Source organism: Corapipo altera, unplaced genomic scaffold (assembly GCF_003945725.1).
Source record: "Corapipo altera isolate COAL_440 unplaced genomic scaffold, ASM394572v1 23, whole genome shotgun sequence".
Lineage (NCBI taxonomy): Eukaryota > Metazoa > Chordata > Aves > Passeriformes > Pipridae > Corapipo > Corapipo altera.
Window position 1 is genome coordinate 25,368,711 of NW_020884878.1, and position 25,952 is coordinate 25,394,662.

Genomic DNA, 25,952 nt, shown 5'->3' on the forward strand with positions numbered 1-25,952 from the left:
AATACCTGACCAGTACTTGAAATATTGAGATCACCTGAAGGGAGGTACGTGCAGAACTGGATTGTTAACAGTGACTTTAACATTGTATCCAGGAAAGCTAGCTTTTAAGTGATCAATAGACAGGAAAGTGTCATTAAAATCCAGAGTTGCAATCTGGTTTGGCATTTTGGAATAGTGTGCACTACTTGGGTCTCCATATCCAAGAATGATGTCATGTAGCCAGTCAGGAACCACACAATCTGTATTCATCAAATTCCTAATAGTCTCCAGAAGAGCCTGTAAATTAGAAAAAAACCAGAAAAATAGGACTGGAGAGATTGACCTTTTACCAAGCAAAAATCATACTGAAGACCAATGAAATCTGTTCTAAGATGACAGAATGTAGCTTCTTAATTGACATTCTTTAGTTTGGTTACATTGAGTCCATATATACAGTGTATATATGCATTAAAACACCAGTATCAAAACACATAAGCCCTGCAGCCGGCCTGGCAGCCCGCTCACACCACACCCCTACAGCCTGTGACTGACTACAGCACAACTCACTCTGGCCTGGAAGGCACTGAGCAGACATCCTGCCTGGGAGGGAAAACTGAACTCTATAAATACATGAAACTCCATGAGATCTTCTCTCTTCTCCCTCTCCAGCCGGCATCATGTGAATCATTGAATCTTATTGGTAACTATACTCTCTCTCTTTCTCTCTCTCCTTCTCTCTTTTCTTTATTCCTTTAAATCTGTTTTCTTCTTTTACTCTTTTCCTTCTCTTGTGGGTAACTTAAAACCAATGAACTGTGGTTCACTGAAGCTGGTATATGGATTGTTTTAGTGGGTGTTTACTGTGGAATGGGTCTTTGTGCTGAATGTTTTAGTGAAATGCTTTTTCTTGGTTGTATTTTACTCCTGTAAAAACCTTTCACCAAAATATCTTCTTTTTCTCACTAAATTAAAAAGAATTTCTCTTACAGAAGAGTGTGTGACTCTTTCTCTGGACACTAATTAGAGGTTATAACAAACCAAAAGGCTTTTAAAAAGTCTTAAATAAAAATGTAACCACTCTGGGCAGTTTATAGCTTAACCTGGAGCACAACAACATGCCAGCAAACACAGACACAAATGGATGGCAATCACAGTGCATCAACAGTCCAGACCAGAATATAATACAGAATCTCCAAATGCCAATCTTGTAAAAGAATAATCAGTCAAATCAAAGTATGGAATTTTATTCTGATAGTCTACATTTACATATTCATCTCCAAAGGGTAGGTTTCTCTGCCCTTTTCTTGCTTGAGTTTATCATTCATGGAATCAAGTAATGTGATCATCATCCCTGCTTAGTCAACTTCTATAAGGGTCCTGATTTCTTCCCTTTTCTCAGCATCTGGAGTGATGTGTCCAACACTAGGCTCCCCAGGACAACAGACATAGACATAATGGAATGAGTGAGAGCCACTAAGATGATTAAGGGATTGGAGAATCTATTGTATCAGAAGTTGAGAGAGCTCGGATTGTTTAGTTCCAAGAAGAGAAGACTCACGGGATGACAGAGAATTTTATCACTTTGTATAAAAAAAAAGTAATGGGAGGAAGTAAGGACAGCGGAACTAGAGTCCACTCAGTAGTGCCCTGTAAAAGGACAAAGGGCAATGGACATAAATGGAGATACAGGAAATTCCACTTAAATACATCAAAATGTTTTTACTGTAGGGGTAATAGAACACTGGAACTGGTTGTCTAGACTGGTTATGTAGTCTCCATCAATGGACATACCCAATTCCAAGTGTAGAAAGTCACAAGATCTTGAGCAACTTGCTCTACCTTGTCTCTGCTTTAAGTAGGGTTTGGACTAGATCATCTCCAAAGGTCCCTCTGGCCTCAATTATTCTCCTAAATCTATTCCTTCCAATCTCAAACATGCTGTGAATTCTGTGACAGCCCTTCAAAGTTACTAAACTGAAGGCAGCTTAGCTCTTCTTAAGCCTGAAGGTCCTGCCATTCCTTCAAAGACTCAAGAATTATGGATGGACAAGTCCTATATAAATTAAGAATATTTATATTTTTGTTGCAAATAGAGAACAAGTACTTCTGGCTTAAATATATATTAAGTACAGCATGATACGTTTGTGCTAAGAAAAGCATGGCTTTTTCAGGTAGTATTTTTAAATCTAGATGATTAGTTTCTGAGAGGAAAGCAAGAGAAGTATGTCCCTAACAGCTAATATGCTCCTTCTACATCACAAAAACTTTGCTTCAGCTTTTCAAAAGTAATTTCTATGTATGTAAAAATAGTAATATTAGTTCTTGTGAGAACTAACACTGCTGACCAATTGTAGTGACATGGTGGTGTCACCTCTAGCAAACACACTGCATTTGCACTCTCTGCTGTCTCACCTGCTTAATTTACTAAGACTGTACAAGAGTTCTCTTGTCTTCTCTCCTACAAGCTCAGCTTTAACCTTCAAGCTGCCTTCTATCTGCTCAATACACTGTCCAAACTAATCATAGCACTATCTTGTTTTCTTTTATCCAGATGAAGTTAGAAAGGTTTGCAAATGACACGGAAGGCATGCACCTCAACTGGTAGCTGCATTTCCAAGATGCCCAGCAGGTCAAGGGAGGTGGCTCCTTCCTTTCTGCTCAGCACTGTTGAGGCTGAATCATGGAATGGTATTTATAGGAAGGGATCTTTAAAGTTCATCTAGCCCAACCCTCCTACAATAAGCACAGATATCTTCAACTAGATCGGGTTGCTCAGAACCCTGTCCAACCTGACTTTGAAAATTTCCAGGGATGGGGCATCTACCACCTCTCTGGGCAACCTGTTCCAGTGTTTCACCACCCTCATTGTAAAATATTGCTTTCTTATAACACTACTCCTTGTAGTACTGGTATTAAAAAGTCTGCCTTCCTTATAAACCCCCTTACTGAAAGAGTGCAATAAGATCTCCCTGGAGCCTTCTCTTCTGCAGGCTAAACAACGCAAACTCTCTCAGGCTTTCCTCAAAGGAGAGGTGCTCCACCCCTCCGATCATCTTCACGTCCCTCCTCTGGAGTCACTTCAACAGGTTCACATCTCCCTTGACCTGCTGGTCATGCTTCTTGGGATGCAGCCCAAGATTTAGTTAGCTTTCTGGGCTATGAGTACACACTATTTGCTCATGTCAAGTTTTTCACCCACCAGTACCTCCAAGTGCTTCCCTGCAGAGCTGCCCTTGATCTGACACATTCCAATACCAAATAAGAAATTGATCCAGTGATGCTCCCAAAAACTAACAGGTTCTTCTGATTTCAACTTTTTGAGTAGCTACTCCTTTTCCCACCCTTTTTTCACATTTTTCAATATTCCTTTCGCTATTACATCAGGTAACAAAAAACACATACCTGCTTAACCCAAAAGGCCAAATCTGTAGGCTTCCTGTTACAGGACTGAAATTATAAACTAATGTTTCATTATATACTTAGGTGAAGAAGCAGTGTTCTGATTTTCAGTTAGTTATCTGTTATCACCAGCTGACATGGTGTAGTTTACTAAAGGGATGCAATGTTATCTGAAAAGCTTAACTACATGCATCAAAAATAAACAAGTCTCAGTACTGCTGGCATATTCAGACAAACTCTTACCTAAAACTCAAAGATCAAGTACCTTACCTTGAAATTGTTTTCTTTTGGTTTTCTTCTCATTATTATATTAAATGTTTCATAAACATCTTCTGCTCCATTTTGGATTGTATTGGTCATGTCTTGTTGATACTGGTTTGGGTCTAGAAATACTCTGTACGTTCTGCAATCACCTTTAAGTCTTGGTTTGGGTTCAGGTCCTGCCCGTAATGAAATAGCAAGATTAGAATTTGAATTAGTGCTAAAAGCAGATTACCATTCAAATAAGTGATCCATAATTGTTCCTCAAATGAAATTTAGGCAAATTCACATGATGCAACTAATTTCTGCACAGTAGTAGAAACATTTTCATTGCATTATTCTAACAGTTTTTGAATATAATCTATTTTATTCCTAAAACAAAAACATACCAGATTTATTTAATTAATGTAACTACATCAGATTTTACCAGAGGAAACTAGTTAACCTTTTCCAGGTTGCTTATGGAATTTGCTTGTTTTTTTCCAAGTAGGTAATTAATTCAATGAGCATTCCTTAACAGAGAAGAAAGTTAACAACTAAGTTGTTAAAAATTGAAAAAATAAAGAGAGAAAAAAAGCTTTGGTAATCATACCTTCTTCAATAACACGTCCTTTCTCATCCAACATGCCCTGAATTTCACAGCCTCTGACATACACCAGACCAGTCTGCTCAACAAAAGGTTGTCGTCGGTCAAACTTGGTGCCGTAAGGTTGCATGGGACGTACCGTAATCAAAAAGCACACATCATGTTTACGCAGACCTGATTCCCAAAAGGAATATTCAGTGATTTGATTGAATGGCATTTCCCTTATCCATTTCTTATATATATATGTATAAAATAGAATACACTAGGTGCACTAGCTAGGTGCACCACTTCAGTGCAGTGAATTCTGCTGCCATCCTCCTAGATTTTCTACTTAATTAGAAATCTACATTCCCAAACTTGTATCTGCTTATTTATCACACACTCCTGCTTTAGTATTTGTGCTACATGACCTGTAATCACACCATGCAGTTGCAGCTCCGGCATATTTATCAGCTTTCTCTAACAAAAGAGAAGGGAGTGACATTTACTGATAATACAAGTGCATGCCTCTATGCCACTTGCCAACACGGTCAACTAAAGTTCAAATCCCCAAGCAAAAGAACTGTCATCTGTGGATACTTATAAGAAATAGTATTTGGTACCGTCAACACTTCACAACAGTCTAATATACTGAAAACTACTCAAATGCACTGGTTTGAATTAAATTAAAGTCTGTTCTCTCCACTTGTGTATGAGACAGATGCCACATTTCCCATACTTTCAGTGCTACATTATTAGCATATGTATAAATTTAAAATGTTAACTTTCCACATTCCCTGTAAAGGACAGAATTCTACAGTTAGTAACTGAATGACATCAGTTACATTCGGTTGCCAACAGACATCTAAGTACTTTAATAATTTCAATCTTCACTTTAGTAAAGTATAAACTTCTTAGACTTGGAATTTGAGTAACTGACTTCTAAATAGTGTATTAGGATTGACATAACTGTAGTATGGCCAGTCTTCGCGAACAAAGATTTGGGAAAGGTCTTTACCCTTTGATCCTGCGCAGTGGATTTTTTAGGTGAGACACAGTGTGCGCTGAACTGAGCCCACCCTTTAATCCTAAGGTTCATCTGACGGGGCCGAGCAAGCTTGGACAGTGGCAGTGAGGTCCTCAGGACGTAGGTTTGTTTAGAGTGACCTTCTCTTAGATGGATGGCCTTACAGGGCTGACGAGCTCCATCTGCCCGGGGGAGTTTCCCTGACCGGGAATTGAACCCGGGCCGCAGAGGCGAGAGTGCTGCATCCTAACCACTAGACCACCAGGGGTCCCCTGACATAACTGTACCTTGGATATAACTGTACCTTGGATTAAAACCCCCTTTTCCTACAAATAAGATTACATCAAAATGTATTTTGATGAGCACCTATTTTAAGCACTTTTCTTCAAAGAACATAAATACCTTCCCATTCATCTTTGATGTTATCTCGGACATTCAAATTAATTGTGACATCTGCTCGTACTCGCATGGGCCAGTTTTCACCAATATTGGGCTTTGCCACCTCCACCACTGTGAAAGACACAATGGGTTGTGCCATCCTAGCCCATCCACCAAAGACCACACCTCCATATTCCGATAACCTAAGAAATAAACCCCAAAGTTTGTTAGTCATTATCTGATAAGATATTCAGTTCTTTTTTTAAAGTGTGAAACAGTTTACCTCACAGTAAGTTCTAAGACAAAAGCAGAATACTTAATTTCACATGCTACTGAATTAGATTCACATAATACTGCATTTTAGAACAGATGTATAACACGAACTGACCTATGTTTCAAGAAACAAAGGCAACTTACGCTAGCATCATAAAAAAAACAACCAACCAACCAAAAAAACCCAACAAAACAACTCAGGGAGACAGAAGAAAAAGGGAATATAACAAAATGCAACTACTGAGTATAAAAGATAGCACACCAAACAAACCTTTGAAATCTAAAGAGGATAAAAATGTGGTAGATGGCAAATTCAAGAATACTCAGGAACCCCTGTCACAAACCAGAGGAGTTGAGATGGTAAGTTTCCATGTTTTGTAATGTCAGCCAAGGTTTAGTACTCATGGAAAACTAAGTCATCCATCTTAACACGACAAGTTGTTGGCATCCAACATACTGCCTTTAACCCCCCTACAGGGATACATATCCACACATCCTAAAAATATCATCCCTTGGGATGGCAATACCTTATAGAAGGAGTAAGTATCTGTGTAATAATTTTAAGCACAGTAGTTACTATATATTTAGTATACACACAATATTGGTTATTCATTCTCGAATGCACTTTGATTAGAATTGAACTGACTGGTTTGCAGTCAATAAATATTACCATGGTTTCATCCTACTGACACTATCTTCAATGTCCTGTCTGATTTCATAGGTAGACTCTAAGCGGAAAAGATTGAAGTTCCTCAGCAGGTAGTCATGAAGAGTCAGAAACTGCAGATTCAATTTGGGAAGTGCAAGACAGCCTAAGGGTTTAAGGGTGGAAGGGGAGAGGTATTTGATGAATAAACACAAAGAAGTTGAATTCATACAATGTTTCTATGAATTCATACATACATGTATGCATTGTTCTATAACTGCCATAGCTGTTATCCTGCGAGATTCTAAGAACTACCCCTTTTAATCAATATATGCCTCTAAAAAGTACCTATTTTTCAGGTTCTCTCTAAATTAACCTGCACAAGATTGAAGGAACTGTCATCCTTCTAGCAGTAATACAGTGACACATTTAAATATTAAATCTATCCCTGTATTCAGACTACAACAAAATTGATTTTATGAAAATCAAATGCAGGGCAAAATAATGGTACTTTGGGAATGTAACAATTAGGCTAGCATTAAATAGTGATGAAAAAGGCTCATTAACTGCAAAACCCCATGCATTATCCAACAATTCCCCAATTCCCATGCTTTATGTTTATTAGAAGCCACAAAACCCATTAATGTAGAAAAAAGTTTTAAGTCAAGAAATCAAATTTTAATACACAACTCTTCTCAAAAGTTTCTGTTAATGTTTTAGGCTTTTTACGAGAATGACAAACACAGGAAGATTAAGATCTAACTACACAAGGAGCATTAGAACTCCTAGACAGGTCCTGAAGCTCGCATCTTTTTAGGGTAGACTTAGATGTAAATTTTCCACAATAAAAATTCTTGTAAGTTACTCATTACTAATACTTCAATTTGAAAACCTACATTTCAGACCTGTGAAAGCATCACACTTTTGTAACTTGTAATATTATTGTTGAAATCCTTCACTGGTATAGGTACTACATATTGGCTTTCACATGCACTGAGATACAACAGCAGTGAAGAGGTGACAGAACACAGTAATTTCTATTCTGGAAAGCCTGATGGTGATAAAATACTTTAACACATTTCCCAACACTAAGTAACAAACCCTGTCCTGTAAAGCTAGTTATATGCACAAAGGGCAGGATGTGAAGCAACATCTCTTTAAGGCTGCACAGTATTTATTAGACAGATATTCTTCCCCCATTTCATAAGAGAAAAAAACCCCAAAACTCCTATCCTTCTTGGATTAAATTACTCTTACTTAAATTTTAGACCAAAGTAATCAAGCTAGTTTTAAGAACACAAAAACCTTTCAAGACCACAAAAGCAAAACCGTCTTGTTTGAAACCAGGATTGGAGAATTAGATTAAAAAGAGAAAGTGTAAACTAAACTAAGAGAAGCAAAATAGAAAAATATTTGTAATAGTTTGACGGCAACAGAACTACTTCACAATAATGCCATCAATACAATAACTGCAAAAGAGTTCACCACAGGAGGAAATGCTTCCACCAGCAACCACTGTTACTTGCCAAAATTACATTTCATGCATTATTAAAAAGTCAGAGCAGCTCATCACACCTGTTTCTGCACTGTGTTGTTTCTCGTCCTCCCTCCCTTTCCTCCTCTACTCTAACATACATATTGCGATTCATATTTTTGGTTAATAAAACAAACACACAGTGCTAGAAATGCAAAGTCAGCCTTCCAACAGTCTGAATGACAGTAAAGCTACTCTGACTTCTATTTAAGTACCTGAACGTTTCAGAGCATTAGAATAACCTATGTGCTGTTCACTGAAATAAAAAATAGAATTAAAAAAACAGCTGGTTTATATATTAATTTCCTAGAAATTACAGCAATCTCCCAGGATTAGGAGGTTTTTTTACTTTGTTTAGTTTGAGGGTTTTTTTGGAAAGAGATGCTGTTTCTTTTTTTTAAACGTTAAACATCATCATCAGACCTAGAAGACCTAGACTTCAGAAGAATCCCAACCAGGTTTTAACTATCTTCATCATACTAAATGTAAGTAGTTTATCTCTTCTTGGACAGGTCTCTAGGTGACATTTGTATCATATCAGTTTGGAAAAATGTCCTTTGTTGCCTATAACTCTGCCTATCTAAAGGGCTCATCTCTTTCTTCTCATTAATATTTGTTTCCCAGAGAATTCATCCAAAAAAACTAATTTATGCTAAGCAGCTGAACTTAAAGCTTATAACTACCCAAAAACCCCTCTGAATCAAAACTACGTAGAGAAGGGTATGGAACAGTCACTGCTAAAACCTGATATACATATATACATATATATACATATATATATAGATGTATATCTTTGAAGATATACATTGCTATACAAGATTTCCATATTAATTTAACTCCAAATTAATTTTTTCACATTCCTAATGAAATTTCTCATGATGTGCAACAAAAATACATGTGTTGTATATTGCAAAGCTTAAAATTACACAATTCCTTGTTTGCAATACCTGCAGTTTGCTTCCTTTATCATAAGCACATTAAGCAAGAACAGTAGGTTCTGAATTTAACAGTGCATACACTACCCTTTAGTGACTATATGTACACTTCTACCTTGAAATACGAGTAAAATAATTAGGGTTAATTTCCTCTCATTACCACCCTTTCCCCCCCCTTATACTTAAAAGTAAAGCACAGACAGCAGCTTTTCTGTTGCTGTTTTCAACCTGTTTCACCTTACAGTAACTACTTGTTCCTCAGCTGGTAGTATAACACACCTGTTATCCAGAAGCAAATAAATGTCTTTGTGTAAACACAGATTTATTTTTCTTTAAATCCACTACATAACTGCTAACAATTTAATCTCAGAGTTCCTGATTCACAACTGAAAAAACCCCCTGACCTTACTATAAGATACTGGAAGACACCAAGTACTGCATCTAAGTTTCTCGAACAGCATAAACGTAAAACTGCCTTTTTTATGCAGCATTCACCATTCTGTTCAGCATTTGCTGAAATACTTACCTTCTCCAGAATAATATTCGGTTGGTACAATATTTTCATCCCAAATAATCTTCTCTGTGGGATAAAGAGGCATCTGGTTGAGTTGCTGAATTTGAGATATTCGTCGCTCATGACGGGAAACCTAAAGAAAGAATGCATTTCAAACTGTAAGTCAAAAAGGAACAATAAAGCTACTTTTGATGCATCAGACTGCTGGTGGTCACTTGCATTTCCTCTTTTAATATTTTTTTAAATTAAATATAATTTTTTTTAAATTAAATAAGTATCTCTCCATGGCATCAATAGGTATCGTATCACTACCATCTAAGTCTTAGAAAACTACGTGAACAATTTTTTAAGAAATCAACAACCCCAAAATAAGTTTATTAAATAGATTTTAAAAACCAGCTATGCCATTTTAATACTGATATCAGATCAGAAGCCTACAGTAATATTGGTATACCTTGAATATCCAAGGTATCAAAAGAAATTATGTGCAACAAAGAGTATTTCAAATGGGTTTGAGACTTAAATAGGTACTGAATACTTAGATCTACTTTAGCAGACTTTTTTAAGTGGGGCAAGAAGGTTGCTAAATAAGGAGCAAAAACTTTTCCAGAACTCAAAACTATTACTAAGACTCTTCTGACTGACCTTTACTATTACACCAAACACACACATATTAGTTTCTCATGGAATTTACATATATATAAATAGGCATTTTCAAATATTTAATTTATGTGGTTTTAAACCCCATCTTAGTATGCCATTTACTGCTGTAACACTGCTGTGGTTCATGGGTGCTTCAGCAAAATGCCCTAAATGACTACTTTACTGAAGCGTAGCTGCTGGATTTAGATGAGTTTTCAAAAGAAAAACACAAGCAGCATTAACTATGCCTGTACCAGCAACTCCAGCAGAAACTCCTTTTCGTGGGTCGTGTCTTCCCCTTCGGCCAGGGGCGGCAGGAGGCACAGGTACGACGCCACCTGGTGGAGAACGTTGGAGCTGCACAGCAAAAGGAAAGAAAAGCCTCTATCACTTAAACTGAAACCAGAGAGAGCACTTGTTGCAACTTAAAAAAAATCCAACTATCTGTTTTGATCAGAGACCAACATTTATGGATCATTCTTTTAAGTGAAGTTTGAGTGTAATGTGTAAGCTGAACCTCTCAACTACGATAAACAGAGTAAGGTATGAATACTTTCTATTGTTTCAAGACAGGTACCTGAAACAGAATCAAACAACAAAGCACACATTGACAATACACAACCTGCTCACATTTTAGTTACAGCATTTACAACACAGTACAGTTAATAAAGTGGCATAATTTTATGATTTCTGTTGTAGTTCTTGTACAGAACACAGTAAAAAAAAATAAACTAAACAGTTTAGAGGTTAACTACTGCAAGTTAATTACTACTACAACTACTTTAGGCAACCAGCTTATTTTCCAGAATATTAGTTCTTTCTCACATTAATTAAAAAAAGAAAAATAAAGTTATTTTTCACTACTAGTGGACTCAAAATCTACCTGTCTCTCTAATTCAGGAGATGTAAAGGCACCATGACAACTCAGAAGGAACTGATAAGTCATGTGAGAACGCATGAGAAGTCAGAAAGAAAAAAGACTAGAAATCTGTAAAATTAAATTATACTGAAAACAATTTCAATTTCAACTTGATAACTTACCTAAGGGGTCCAAATAACTTCACCAGTGCATCACGAGTATCTACTGCAGCTACATTTGAGAGTGCAAAGTCATATAACTCCGGGAAATGTGCAAATGCTGCTCTCTACAAAAGACCCATGCACAAAAATTAGATGTAAGCATATTAAAGAAACAATTTAGTAACAGTTTAAATGTTCAGACAAAAGCTTCTCCTGATTCAAAACATGTTCCACCCCACGGTCACTACCACCACAGAAGTAAAAGCCAATGAAACACCACCTATTTGTTACTCCTGGATTTCTGACACAGTATCTTTTCCTTACACACCTTTCTATCAGGTCTGTAACTGAAATGAAACGTAATGGAGCAGACATGTAGCTTTGCAGGCAATTAAGAAAAACAAGGAACAAGTGTAATTTGGCCATGCTTCTTTGAATCGTTTTGCTAAAGCTGACGGGAAAAGTTCTGAAAAGCATATGTGAATTTACTTTGTGTCTTCTGTACAAGGGACCACTGTTGCCACATGCCCACTGATCTTGATGAAATGCTGCCACCTACTGCACCATTGCAAGTTCCTACAGCATTCACAGTTCATCCCAGTAACTTCAAGACTGAAGTGGTGATGTTTTGCTAGAGCATATTATTTAGTCATTGTCACATCCACCACACTGAAGCATTAGATGTCTTCAATATGACAGGCAGCCAAGCTAAAACTATTCTTGTAACTCAATAGGGAAAGTAAGGGTTTGATTTAGGAAATATCCTTGTGCATATTCCAGACGCAAATTAGACTAGAAAAACAAAACCACATCCTTTCTCTCCCATAAGCACTTCATCATCTGCCTACCTGTAGAGAAGTAATTCTGTCATAGTGAATTGTTGTCATCTCATTCTCTGTCAAAGCATTTCCAGTCTGATCATTGATTTCAAAGCCAGTGTAGAATTTAAGCATATCTAAAAGCTAAGACATTAATATAAATTAGTGGATTAACAATAAGAGACACCCTACTACAAACAAAACCACAATTTAAGAGGACAAACAAAAGTTCCTCAAAGTTCTAGAAGAAATGGACTAAGGAGTGGTAGCTAAATTTTATACTTGGCTGATGCACAAAATAATTTTGGTTAGGTATCTCATCTGCCAGAGGCTCACTAAGTCACTGAACCCACCTTATGGCTTGCTGCTACCAAATAGGAAAAGTCTTGCTCCCTCCTGCCCCCTCTGATGGCAGCTCTGAAATTCATCCTACCTCTCAATGAGATTATTTAACTTGGAAGAAAATTATTCAGATGTGCTGCTGGCTTTTTGTTTCATCAATACTGACCCTTGATGAAAATTAACAACTCCCAGAGATGGGGGACAGCAAGCAGCAGGAAAAGCAGCTCACATGAAGGAAAGGCAAGAGATCTTCAGATCTTGCCATTAAAAAAAATATACTAGCTATGACTGAGTAAACTGAAGGCCAGTAGTGAAAAACAGCTACACCACAAAAGTCTGAAGTCAAAATCAAGAATGCAGGAATGCACTAGAGACAACTTCTGCTATGTGTGCAGTTAAGCATGCCAGAAGCTCCACTGCTTTTTACATTGTACTTTTAAGAACTTTTCAAGAACAGAACCAAAAATATATTACTCTGCTCTTTGTGAGACCCTAGCTGGAGTACTGCAACCAATTCTGAGGCCTCCAACACAAGAAAAATGTGTTGCAACAAGTTGGAACAAGTCCGGAGGACTTGGCTACAGGGCTGGAGGACCTCTCCTACGACAACAGGCTGAGAGAGTTGGGGCTGTTCAGCCTGAAAAAGAGAAGGCTCTGGAGAGACCTTATACAAGCCTTTATAGTACCTAAAGGGGGCTACAAGGCAGCTGGAGAGGGACTTTTCACAGGCCAGGTAGTGATAGAACAAGGAGGAATGGACTTAAGCTGAAGGAGGGTAGGTTTAGATCAGATACTAGGAAGAAATTTTTTACTGTGAGGGTGGTGAGGCACTGGAACAGCTTGCCCACAGAGGCTGTGGTTGCCCCATCCCTGGAGGTGTTCAAGACCAGGTTGGATAGGGCTCTGAGTAACCTGGTCTAGTGGAAAGTGTCCCTAAGCATGGCAGAGGTGTAGGAAATGAATCATCTTTAAGGTTCCTTCCAACCCAAATTGTTCTATGAAATGTAACAGCAGTCACACACTTAGGTAACTGTAAGAAAGAACTACTCTCTGATTTAAATAAACATGTAGTTTGCATCCAGGAGAAAAGCCTATCTTCAACAAATAAATATAAAACAAAACAATTGTGGCATTCAGAAACACAGTGAATGAAAAAGTCATTTTCAAGAACTTCGTATCTCACCTGGCAGAAGAGGTGACCCTCTTTCTCTCTTTTAGCAAGACTAGACAGGTAACAGTGAACAACAAGATGGGAGTCATCCAACACTGTATTGAACCAGCGCCGTGTGGGAAGCAAAGCCTGTGGTAAACAACCTCACGTTAATACAAGCAACTCTTCAAAAGGTAAGAAATCCTGACTTTTCAGAAATTTTCCATTTCAAGAAGGCATATTACAATATATTGTTGAAGTTATTTGCATATCTAATACCCTAACAGGTCCTCTTTTTAAAGTAGCACTTATGTATGCCAAGACACTGGTTTTATGTAGGTAAGCAGCTAAGAATACAGCCTTTTATGTGACTGTGAGCATGGTATAAACTTGCTATTAGTGAGAATTCATCCTGCCAGTAAAAAGAAATTAAATACAGCAATTATTCTACTACTAAGTGTCTATATAATGACTGTGTGCTACAAAAGATATGTCAAACTGCTTCAACATTAAGTGTTTATTTTCTATACTAATTTCATTAACTTTTAGCTTATCTTTCTAAAACTGCAAACTGTTTCTTCTAAATATGATACGGTATCTCCTATTCTTTGTAAGACTGAAGTTGGACTATCAATCTTTCAAATCTTAAAAAAAAAAAAGCTGCAACTGTTGATCAGCATACAATAATACACCACAACTTTCTACGGACTGAATTCAGAAAGCCAAAAAGTATCAAAATGGTGTGTAGAACTAAGATGAAGAAAAGAATCTGTAGTAGAAAATGTTGATTACTCTGCACAATAATTACAAAAAACAAACTCAGAAAACCATAAGAACTCTCCATGGAATCATTACTTTCAAATTATCAAATCACTAAGTTTTGATGGCAGTGTATATACTGTACTATGAAACAGTACTATACTAAAAAAGGCTTCGACGTCAGCAAATGAGCCCATTAACACAGTACATGTTACAAAGGCAGAAAGACTTGGATTTACAGCTAATTTCACATTTGCTTGTTCCAGTCAATTAAACAGACTTCATAACCTGTCTGCACACTAACTTTTCTGTAATACCTAGTAAGAACCAACATTAAATGTACTGCCTCTTAAGTGTTCTGGCTAACTGGCAGACTTTAGTTTACCTTCAAATACATATTTTCTCTGTAAGAGTATATTATATTATATACATATTATATACATAAAACAAGCTTTAATTTAAATTATTCATTCTATTGCAACTACAAGCACAAACTACTTAAGTGATTTAACAGAGGACAGTTAGACAAAAGTTAGACAAGATCAAACCATTTTAAAGTTCCCTGTGATTACTGTTTCAGAAAAGTCTCTTTTATTTCAGCATGCCTTCTGAAGTTGAAGTTATTCTAAATAAGTATCTATTCATGTGAGAAACTGTAAATGAATGCCTTTTATTTTTAATACTGGTTCTGTGATGCTTAAAATTGTCTCACTCAGTACCGGCTGAAAAATTTCACAAAACTTTGCTTTGCCCCCTATTACCCTGTAACAAAGCTCAGTCACCAGTCAACATAGAAATAGTTTGCATTTCAGAACTACTGCTGCTTTCTGGGATTTAACCCTGTAAGACAAAAGATACTTTAACTGACCTGTTATGCATTGGGAAGAACAATTCTGAGTTATTCCTAGCAGATTAAAGTATCACACACTTTAATCAATTGCCAGAATTATTACCACTACTCCAATTAACAAAGTCCTCTTCACTGAGCACTTTAGCATCCTACTTTTGTCTAATAATTCATCTGGCTTATAAACATTACTGGTCAGTTCCCAAAGCAGATGCACTGCTATAACCTCCTATTTACAGATGGAAAACCACTATTAAGGAACCATATGCACAGCTGTGACATAACCACTTGCTATTTGGAATAAGGCTGTAATAATGACTTTATGCATTAAAGGTCTAGAAAAGTACACCTGGAAACAGGCTGAAACAATTTAATAACTCACCTCAAGGTCTAGCATGAGTTCAATAAACCTTTCACAATAATGAACTTTGTCCATAGAAACAGGACCTGGATAGAAGAAAAAAAAAATTTAAAACTGATCCACACCACGATATATTTACACTTGAACTATTCTTCAAAAATGTAATAAATGCTACATATACAAAAGTACTAACTTTTTAATCCTGTTAAAAGTTAACTAATACATTCTTCTCTTTCTGAAACAATCCTTTCTTATATCCAAAATTCTTCTGGTTAGCAATGAAAGAGAGGAATAGAAGCAGAGTTTCAGGAGTGATTTTATCAACTTTGAGTAAACTTCATACGTGACATGCAAAAATGCATTCTTCCACAGGATATCAATGGCCCATTAAGCTTGTTAAGAACTTTTAGGGTCCAGTACTCAAAAATTTAAAATCTGCAATCAAGGTATGTGCAAAAGGCCTTGGCCATCTTCAAAGGAACTCAGTGGTGACTACTAAGGGGCCTTCAGAATCATATTAAAATACATTAGTCTGCTCTAATGACTACCTAATTCTTAAAGTCTCTAAAGAACTGTTAAAGCAAATCTTCCTAAAACAGATCTTGCATAATTAGAAAAACAGAGGGGATAAGTATCCTTTCTGAGGAAGCCACAATACACAAACTTTCCCCTTACAGCTCAGGTAAGAGTTGAAGTTTGCCAAGAGTTTAACAGCAAAAGCAGAACTCTGGGAAGTGATTTCACCCAAACTGTGCTGTGCTTAGAGCATAATAATCCTGTTTTGTTAAAAGGCTGTACAAACACTTTTCCTTTCTAAATCAGGTAAGCATATAATTTTGCTTGTCACAATGACTTATAAATCAACTGCAGTCAAATCTTACAGAATTTCACTTCACTTAGGCTTTTGTTCTTACTGTAAATCAACAGTAATAACAGAACAGAGACTTATAATATGCATTTATATCACCTATTTAAAAAGGCATCTAAGTATGTATGAAATGCTTTAATACTCTGAGCATACAATAAGGAATATCAGTTCCCAGAAACACTGTTTTTACTAGGTCCGTACTGAACAGAAGGAGATTGAAAGAAGCTTTCTGCTGTTTCATTTTTAAAATATATACAAATTTGAATATAACTTTTATATGAAATCCAGGCAGGCAGGCATATATTTCACTAAAACTCCATCTGAATAAGGTCTCCAACCTCAGGTTGATATCCTAAGGACTTCAGCAACAGAAAAGAACTTAACACAGATTACCAGACAACAAAGTAACATAAGAACCACAGTTACCTGAGACAGGTATCGTCTTTAGCACAGAAATGAATTTCTGAATGAGCTGTGAAAGAAATCTTCTCTCCCGATATGCTCTAAAATCAGACACATGACGAAAGAATTAATACTCCTTATGGGTAGACTAGAAGTACATTGTAGCTTTAACTAATACAAAGTTACTTGCTTCAAAATTTACACAATGGTAGCAGGTTGCCCTGAAACACACCTAAACTGTTTAGATGGTAACTTTTCTCTCTGCACTCAGGCACACAGAATAGCAGTCTACGTTTTTAGGTACAGAACTGATTAACAACCCATGCTTCTTACTGAGTCAAAGAGAAGTTTGTCACCACCTACACCTTACCACATTGCAACACAAAACCCTTGGAACATTTAATTTTGGTGAGATACACACAGATTTATTCAAATATTTGCATAAGCTATATGCTTAAAAGAGAAACATTTGCTAAAGGTCATGGAAAAAAAACTAGTAACTATATGAATATTCTTTTATACTTTCATCCAATAGCTCTAAGATTTGATATCATAAATTCACTAATCAAATAAAATATAAAGTTCTGTAACAATATTTTGCATAAAGACTACTAAAAAACAAAAGAGCTTCCAAGAGACCACATATGATCAATCCTTCTTTGCCATCTTCACACGTTTTTAAAAAACTTTTTTTATCGAAACAATTTATTTTAGCTAAAACACAATGAAAGCAATAAGGGCTTTGGATTTAACACACAAAAAAATGTTTCTGTAACATACTGCAATCTTGCTTCTTCATCCATTTTTGCATCATTTTTCTTAATTAGATTCCAGAATTTTCTTAGTTTTGGTGTCTTTTTCAGCTCATGTTCCAGTCGCTTCTGAAATGTTAAAATGTTATTCAGTCACCAAGAATCCTTGTTTTCACGAGAGATAAAAATACAATCCAGTCTTTTCATTAAAAAAAGAAAAAAATACATACCAAACTGAAACAAACAGTTGTCTCAGACTATTCTCAATAAGTATAATTGTAAAACGAATGTAATACTGCTACAGAGAGTCTAGTTTTGGTTAGATGTCAGCTTCATTGCCTAATCCCTGTGACTTCATGGCCTTGTCTACAAACTATAAAGACGCTATAAGCAAAAAGGCTTAGTTTTAATAAAAATTACATAATAATTACATAATTATGTGGAAATTAGCAACAAACGAGAAAGAATTTTACAAAGCACACAAAAATGTAATTCCATAGCAATGCTGTAAATGTAAGAATTCCTTAACAGTATTCCATATGAATTCACTTTATAAGACTTGGACAATGCCTAGAAGATTGCTCTGTCAGTTTACAGTGTTATGCTTACAGGTTGTAGAGCCATCCACATCGGTAAGGAAATGAGCTGCTGCACTTGACCTCTGATCAAGTCCACTTCCTGTTACAAAGTTACAGACAAAAAATGCTTTTTTAAAATTCTTATGTTTTCTGATGTGCCTGTCTTACAAAATAAATCAATGTACATTATCATCTAACAAAAATATGTTGTTCTCTTAGACTTCACAATTTCCTAACGGGAAACTGCATTACCCAGTAACACCTTCATATTTTAGGCTCTTTCCACGGAGTCTGTCAGTTCTCAATACTTCAGCAGAGGTCCCATCTGTGCATGTATTTTTAGCACAGAAGCTGTTGATAACTGATGTTCCTTCTTCAGTCAATTTTTATTCTTGAACTCTCTACTAAAGCCCTTAATTTAACAAGTTTCTGTCACTTAATCTACACTTTTCCCATTATCTGAAACAAATAATTCTCTCTGTCAGTTCAAATGTGCTCTCCCCAACTCTACCTGTGATCTGCATCCACAAAGTTTTCCTTCTTTCCTAAACCACTGAAAAACTTCCATTAACATCTTCATGGACAAATACTCCATTCTCAGCATTCTGAAACTTTAAACTTCACCGCTCTTCACTTAAAACACTACTGTGACTTCTGTTCCGCCTTTCACAAATAAGGGCAGCTTGCAATAGCACTGTGCTTTTACAAGCACTTTTTCACTGGCCTCCCTATCATGTTATATGAGAAACGTGCTCTACAAGAAGGATTCCATAGTCACTATCAAACTATTTAAAATGGAGATGCATTGTACCATGGATACTACAGAAAAATACTACCTCAATGAACTATACACATAAAGTTCAAGATGCTTACTGGCTCCCACAACCATTCCCAATTCCAAAATCAAATAATTCACTTTCTACATTGTTTTGTCTCTGAGAATTTTGTTCTTATTTGTGCAGATGCCGATTTTGAATAACACATCCCATGTGCAGTGTAAGCAAAGAAAAAGTCCAGTAGCAAGAGTGGTTATAGAGTACTGCTTCATATAACACATAATTGTAAATTTTTCTCCCTGCTTGCTATTTAGGATCTTCAATGCTTTTTTAACTACAGATTGAGAACACAAATTAGTCCAATGCTTTCTTAAAACTAACTCAGGAGAAGTGCAGACAGAAATATTATCTAAGTCTGGTTTCAAAAGTGAAAAACACAGTCTTTCTCAATAGCTAACGGAAATAATTTTTGTGCAATCTCCCAGGCAAAACAGAAAGAGCAAATAGTAAGTCATCTGCTTTTAAGTGTAAAGTAACTTTACAAATATAAATACATCATTTTTTAAGCACCATTTTTAATACAAAAATTTATATTAAATTGTGCCTCCAAATTGTCTACGTGCCAATGCTTCAGTTTCAAGTCTCTTCTATGACCTTGTGTCAGAGAAAAGGAAACATGATGAGAGAGATAAAGTAAGAGTCAAAACAACAGATAAAACCCCTCCAGTAATGTCTTTTCATTAAATGGGAATTTTGTTTCATCAACAAACAAAGAAGAAATTGCTCAAACTGCCATTAACACAGAACAGCATAAACACATACCAAACTATTGAAGCAGTGATCAAGGAAAAGCAGCAGGACTGTCTGCTCATGCAGAGAGTACTCACTCTCATTTTCAACCAGCGATGCTTCCAGTATGCGTTTGAAAAAGAAAGGAAAGTGTTCTGGCTTTTTTTTGAATGTCTGGGAATAGAAGAGGAAGTTGATTTTGAGTCAGATTGATACAAATAATTTCAATCTTTTCACATAATATAGCTTAAGTTCCCTAAATCCATTTAAATCTATAAAAGAAAGGATTCATTTTCCTCTTTTCATTTACTCTGACCGGGCAGCACAAGCAAACAGACCAATGATATCCTCCTGACACGGGATCCTCACGCTACACCTTCTGCATAGTCTCACACAGGTGATGCACAGGACAAACTGAACAAGAAGCACAAGTGGAGTGGATTGTATTGTGGGAATGTTCAATTGGTGACTGCACAGAAATATTGTAAAATGTCCCGGGTTAGAAGACAATCAGTAGACTTTGGTTAAAACTATGGCAGTTCTAAATGATCTGCAAAAAGTGAGCAGGTAAAAACCACTAGAGATTTATTTAATGGAACTTCCATTCAGCTACCTCAGAAGAAAAAGGTAAACTAAATAATCATCAAGACGAAATGGTTTCTTTACAAGGGCAGCAATGTACCAAATAACAAATTTAACTAATCTGCTTGAAAGGTAACACACACCTGTCACTTTGCATCTAGGACATATTCCAGAACAAAAACAGACAGACATCATATGAGTCAGTTAGTAATCCTTCATGCTTTGCCAGCACTGAAGTAATGGCACTAGTACTGAAGTAAATGTACTTCTGAAATAACGCTTGCATAGAATGTCTAACTAGGCTCACACTGTTCAGATGTTTGTGAGAAATGGATTGTTCATAGAAACACAAACATTTCTAAACGTATTATTAAAAAAAAAATCAAACAAAAACCAAACACCAAAACCCAAAAAAAACTAACCAAGCAGTCTACACAAGAGCAGAATACGAGATCATTTTAGTATAATGCAAAAAAGCTAGAAAACCATATTCACAGGTTTTAAGCACAATACTATTGAAGAATATGTCTCAGTGGTGCCTGCTTATATCCACAGATTAAAAAAATCCTTTTTTTTTTTTTTCCTTTCAATATCAGGACAAGAACTTCTCTGTAAATACCCAACTTCTGTTAAGTGCCAAAAAAGCAAATGCTGGTGATTATTCTGCTATGAGATGCCATACATTAAGGACTTGTGCACTGGGAGGGATCAAGTAATTTTTCATCTGTCCAGTCCTTTCTCCAAAAAGAACTTACAGTTTAAAACAGCATATCAGATACTCCAGCTGAGGCACCATTCCCTTTTAACACTACAAGCTCTGCCACCTTCTGTCATTACAAGTGAGCACACTGCAAAAACTGCAACTTGCAGATCAAAGGCAATTCCAGCTGTAATTGAAATCAGTTACCTCCCACGCAGGGACATTCTCTCTGAACTTCTCATTCACCATACAGCAGATTGACATTAAATATGCCTTACTGGACACCTCTGGAGAATAATTCATCCATAGGTAATTTTCAAGGTACTGACTGTGAAGAGACAAAGAGTATATCATTAGTTACTGCCACCCACATAATCTGTCACTCATTTAAAAGAGCAGTTATCCACAGCGGTTTTTTTCCTCTTTAAAGCCATCTTCATAGTTTGTTGAGTAGTTCCTCAAGTTACTTCTCATCTAGGTCACTGAAGCAAAACTTGTTAAGACTCAGTAAAAGCCACAAGAGACAGATGAGTTTTTTATCAGGAAGACACATTCATCGGAGGGTTTTCAAGTGTAACAAGTAGCCACAGCTCCCTACAAAGTCATAACATGAACTCAGGTTGATTTTCCCAAAGAAAATTTCTGAGCATAAGATGCAAAGAACAACTACAGTATAATAGTATTTGTCTTACTAAATAAAAAAAAAAATCTCGTGAATAAAGAGAGAAAAGCTTAACAGACAAACAGTGGGCAGGGAGGGCAAAGAGAGAACATGACAGGAAAAATGGCAGTAGATGGGGCTATAGATCAGAAAGTACTGAAGTTATGTTAGGGGCTGATAACATTAAGAATGTTCACAGAAAGGATAAGAACCTCTAAATCCATGTTACTGCTGACATACAAATTCCAGAAGTCATGCTACCAGCATGCCACTGCACGCCATTTGTTATGTCAAGCCCCAAACCATAATTTACATTTTCTGCAACTTTTCTAATTAGGAAGCAGGAAACAGAGGGAAGTTTATCCTACTTCGGTAGTTAGTGACTCTACTTATATATTACAGCCTTTTGAAACAAAGAATCTACCTCAAATAAAAAACACCTCATTGTATTTGTTCTTAAGATTTGATAAAAGAGTCAAAGAGAACATTAAACATTGTGTTTTTAGACATACTCTATAAATTCTTCCAGGCAAGTCTGAAGTAATTGTAAACTACTGTTTAAACAGATTTCCATTTCTTTTCAAGTGAAGAAAATGTTAGTGATGCTGCTGCAGCACAACTCACTTTTATCCTCACAGTACGAGACTTAATCCAAAAACTTCCTCTGACTTCAATGAGTTCTGATTTAAGGCTAAATGACACATTCCAAATTACAGACCTAAGTTTTTCACTTATTTCACTCATACTCCCTTCCTCGATGCTTCACTTACACTAGAAATTGAGATTCATGAACGAAGATACTCTGATATGTTACTTAAATTTATGAATTATTTCCCCTTTAAATTAAGCTCTCCTCACTTAATTTTCCTCAGTACACAATTCAAGGCCTTATGAAGTAGGAACAAGTGAGTATACTACCTTCAAACTGACTTACTGCCCTGTATTTGCTTCTCATCTTTACAGGTTCCTAAGAAAAAACAACTCAAAGTTTCGCTGCCATTAGCTTACCTGAATTCAAGAAGCATTATTTTTCTAATTGCAAACCTAAAAAGGAAAAAGTAATCAATTAACACAGGAACACACACATCTTAGCTGCACGGAAAATGGATATATTTTTCCTTACTTCATTATATAAGGAAGCTTGTAGAAACACCCAGGAATTACTTCTGCTGTGCTGTTTCCATGCAATAGCAACCACTTTAATGCAGAAGCAACTGCTGTGGAAGCTAAAGCTCATGCAGATTCATTAAACAATTAAATTCACATTTAAAAAAATTCATGCAGGTCTTTTAAATATAAAGACACCATTTCCAATAGCATTGAAAATACAAATTGCTAGAAGCTGAGAGTGTCTTCTGGAAAACTACAATTATATATTTAATCAGTTCATAATGGTATTTCTTCTTAGTGACTAGAAACTGAAGCCTGCTCTGATCGCATATGACAATTCTTAGATTACTTTCAGAAAGGAATAAGAGAATTATTTCCAGAGCTCAAACTTCCCCTGAAAGCTCCAGCTACAGTTACAATTCTTTCCTGTACACACAGCTGTAGAATGTAGTTTATCCTGGATTCTTTGTCTCCCCCATCTAACAGTACAACTAGAAATTAGACTTGCCCTTTATAAACCTGGTAACAGCAACCAGGAAAAAAGTAGAAAGCTAGAGGCAGCACACTCCTCAATGTTGTTTTTTTTTCTTTACATTCCTTAGTGATAAAAGCATGGATCAAGCTTCTATAACCATCACAACAAAACCAACCTGAAACACAACAGACTACCAGTAAAGGAACTGAATAATAGGATGTCCAACCATCACATTTAAGAATTATGAGTTTAGGAATTTTCTTTTTACCACATTCAGACTTTGAAATACCATAACGATTAAGTTACTCAAACACCCTTGAGTAATTTTCATCTCCTTTCAACATGCAGATGAGTTTTATAATATTCTATGAAACATTAGAAACCACTCCAATACAGGTACTGTTGGAATGGTTGCCAATAAGAGAAAGCAACTGGTGTACTTACTTTGACCTGACAATTTCTTTTGTATATACATCTTCAATGACCTACGGGAAAGAATATTTAAGAGAATTTTATATACTGAATAAAGTGACTAAATGCATTAAGACACCTTATTCTGAATTAGTTACTCTCTGCTTACAGCTACTAAAATACTTTTATCAAGTTTTTCCAACAAGAATGAAAGAATCTGCACTATCAGTTGCAATAGGCACACTTCGATGTCACATGACACAGAGAAGCAGTTCAGCTGCTTATGTACATCCTAGTTCTAACAATCACAGAAAAATTTTATCACAAATACTACAAAGAGACTAGGCAAACATCCACAAGGAAAGGAAACCTAACATTTAGGTACTCTGCACTACACAAAACCAAACACATCGTGCCAAATTTTAAACATTCAAAGTGCACATATCCACCAGAACAGCACTGAAGTTGTCTGATCGAAGCTTTCCAAAGAGAGCTTTTATGAAGTACGCAGTTCGGCAACACCTGCATCTTTCATCCTTCATTTTTACAAGCAGTACCCTCTCAAGCATCTTTTAACTTCAAAGGAGATGCTCAAAAATCTGTTGCCCCCCTAAGTTCTTGGCCAAAGTAAACTGAACAAATAACACGTAAAAGAACTGCACTGCTATAGCACACCTTTCTAACAGTGTCTACATTTATAAACTGCAAATACATAAAAAATTAGCGTCTTAAGCAACTGTTGACCTTCCAAGTAGTCTCCTATACTTTCATATAAAATAAAGACCATTGGACATTGGTACATCAGAAAAGGGTTGATCCTCATTCTTTTACACCCCAACAAAGTTCCAGTAGAAATAATTACCTTTAAATCAAAAGACAATGTTTTCTTCACATGTGGCGCCCAGTATTTATTTGCTAACTGCATGAGAAAAAATAAAGGTTAAATACATACATTTTCAGTTGTAGTGATACAACATCTCTACAACACATTCCATCCCAAAACTTTATTTCACTAATATCTTGCTTAATTTCAGCTTACAGTAACCACAGGTAACAAAATTATATTTTATAACAGCAGTGTTTTTCAACAATTTAAGATTTTATGCCTAAACCTTTTCCAAGAGAGGTGTAATTCTCTGGAAAAAATTCAGATACACAGACTGCTATGTAATAAACAACTTTTACTTGTAAGCTACTTCTAACAAAACCCTCAAAAATACAACATGATCTTTCAGAGACTGTGAATCCCAGGTTTCAAATGATTATGCTTCCATTGAGGACCCTAACAAGTAACTAGAGACTATATATAAAAGTCTAATACTTTAATGCTATTTGTTGCAGCCATCACTTCAACAAGACTCCTGAGCTATGGTAACAAGAGCTTCCTATCCAACTTTATTCAACCTCCTTTATGCTCTGGAAGAGGAAGGAAAGCAAATTTCCAGAGGTAAAGAAATTAATAATAATAATTAAAAAAACCCACAGACTTGTAGAAAACCACTTAAAACGTTCAGCAACAAGAAATTCTCAGCAACTTTTCACGTGTTAAAACATGCCTTTTAGTAGTGCATGATGCACGTAGTGCTGCTTTGTAAATGTCCCTAGTCTGGAAGCGCTGGGGGGAAATAACCTCTCGTACGTAACACAGTTATATCTCTCATCACTTACGACAGAACAAAACCCTTCCCCCGACACCCACGGCCTAGGAAGGCTATCTAAACACCGCGGCGCCGTCGCGGCGGGAACGGCCCTTCCAGTGCCCGGCTCCCGCCGCGGGAGGGGCGGCCCGGCGGCCCTACCTGTGTCACGTACTCCGCGTTGATCTGCGACACCGTGGGCGCCACGATCTTCTTCGGCGCGGCCGAGGACGCCGCTGTCGCCGCCATGGGGACGCCGCTGAAGCCGCCTGGCACAGGCCACCGTCCCGAGCGCTCCCAGCCCGGCCCAGGCCCAGGGAGGGATCTCCGGCCGGGAGCAGCGGAGTCGGGAGCGCTTCCGGGGCCACGAGCGCTAGAGCGGCCGTGCGGCGGGCGGTCGGGCGGCGGCGCCACCTGCTGCTCCTTCGCTGGCACTGCTGCCCCTTCCCCGACAGTGGCGCCTGCGGGAGTTCAGGAGCTTGTAAATGCAGAAAGGCTGTGGGAAAACACGGAATCACAGAATCAACCAGGTTGGAAAAGACCTCTGAGATTGTCGAGTCCAAATTATGACCTAACCCCACCTCGTCAACCAGATCATGACACTAAGTGCCACATCCAGTCTCTTCTTAAATACCTCCAAGGAAGGTGACTCCGCCACCTCCCTGGGCAGCCCATTCCAATGCCCAGTCACTCTCTCTGTAAAGAACTGCTTCCTAATGTCTAACCCAAACCTCCCCGGTGCAGTAAAGACTGTGATCTCT

The 25,952-nt window shown here is 37.0% G+C and overlaps 1 protein-coding gene across 1 annotated transcript in view; it reads right to left on the bottom strand.

Moving 5' to 3' along the window:
* AQR (aquarius intron-binding spliceosomal factor) overlaps positions 1 to 25,542 on the bottom strand; it is a 49,331-nt gene extending 23,789 nt beyond the window's left edge. The window contains exons 1-20 of the mRNA XM_027638018.1: positions 25,354 to 25,542; positions 24,417 to 24,473; positions 23,588 to 23,628; positions 22,567 to 22,602; positions 21,105 to 21,225; positions 19,649 to 19,789; positions 18,082 to 18,150; positions 17,501 to 17,601; positions 16,745 to 16,821; positions 15,472 to 15,536; positions 13,517 to 13,633; positions 12,022 to 12,135; positions 11,195 to 11,298; positions 10,408 to 10,510; positions 9,524 to 9,644; positions 6,553 to 6,694; positions 5,634 to 5,812; positions 4,232 to 4,399; positions 3,649 to 3,818; positions 35 to 276 (exon numbers count right to left, since the gene is read on the bottom strand). Of these exons, the coding sequence (XP_027493819.1) occupies positions 35 to 276; positions 3,649 to 3,818; positions 4,232 to 4,399; positions 5,634 to 5,812; positions 6,553 to 6,694; positions 9,524 to 9,644; positions 10,408 to 10,510; positions 11,195 to 11,298; positions 12,022 to 12,135; positions 13,517 to 13,633; positions 15,472 to 15,536; positions 16,745 to 16,821; positions 17,501 to 17,601; positions 18,082 to 18,150; positions 19,649 to 19,789; positions 21,105 to 21,225; positions 22,567 to 22,602; positions 23,588 to 23,628; positions 24,417 to 24,473; positions 25,354 to 25,440 (2,255 nt within the window). The 5' untranslated portion in view covers positions 25,441 to 25,542. The remainder of the gene's footprint in view (positions 1 to 34; positions 277 to 3,648; positions 3,819 to 4,231; positions 4,400 to 5,633; positions 5,813 to 6,552; positions 6,695 to 9,523; positions 9,645 to 10,407; positions 10,511 to 11,194; positions 11,299 to 12,021; positions 12,136 to 13,516; positions 13,634 to 15,471; positions 15,537 to 16,744; positions 16,822 to 17,500; positions 17,602 to 18,081; positions 18,151 to 19,648; positions 19,790 to 21,104; positions 21,226 to 22,566; positions 22,603 to 23,587; positions 23,629 to 24,416; positions 24,474 to 25,353) is intronic.
* Between the last annotated feature and the right edge of the window lie 410 nt (positions 25,543 to 25,952).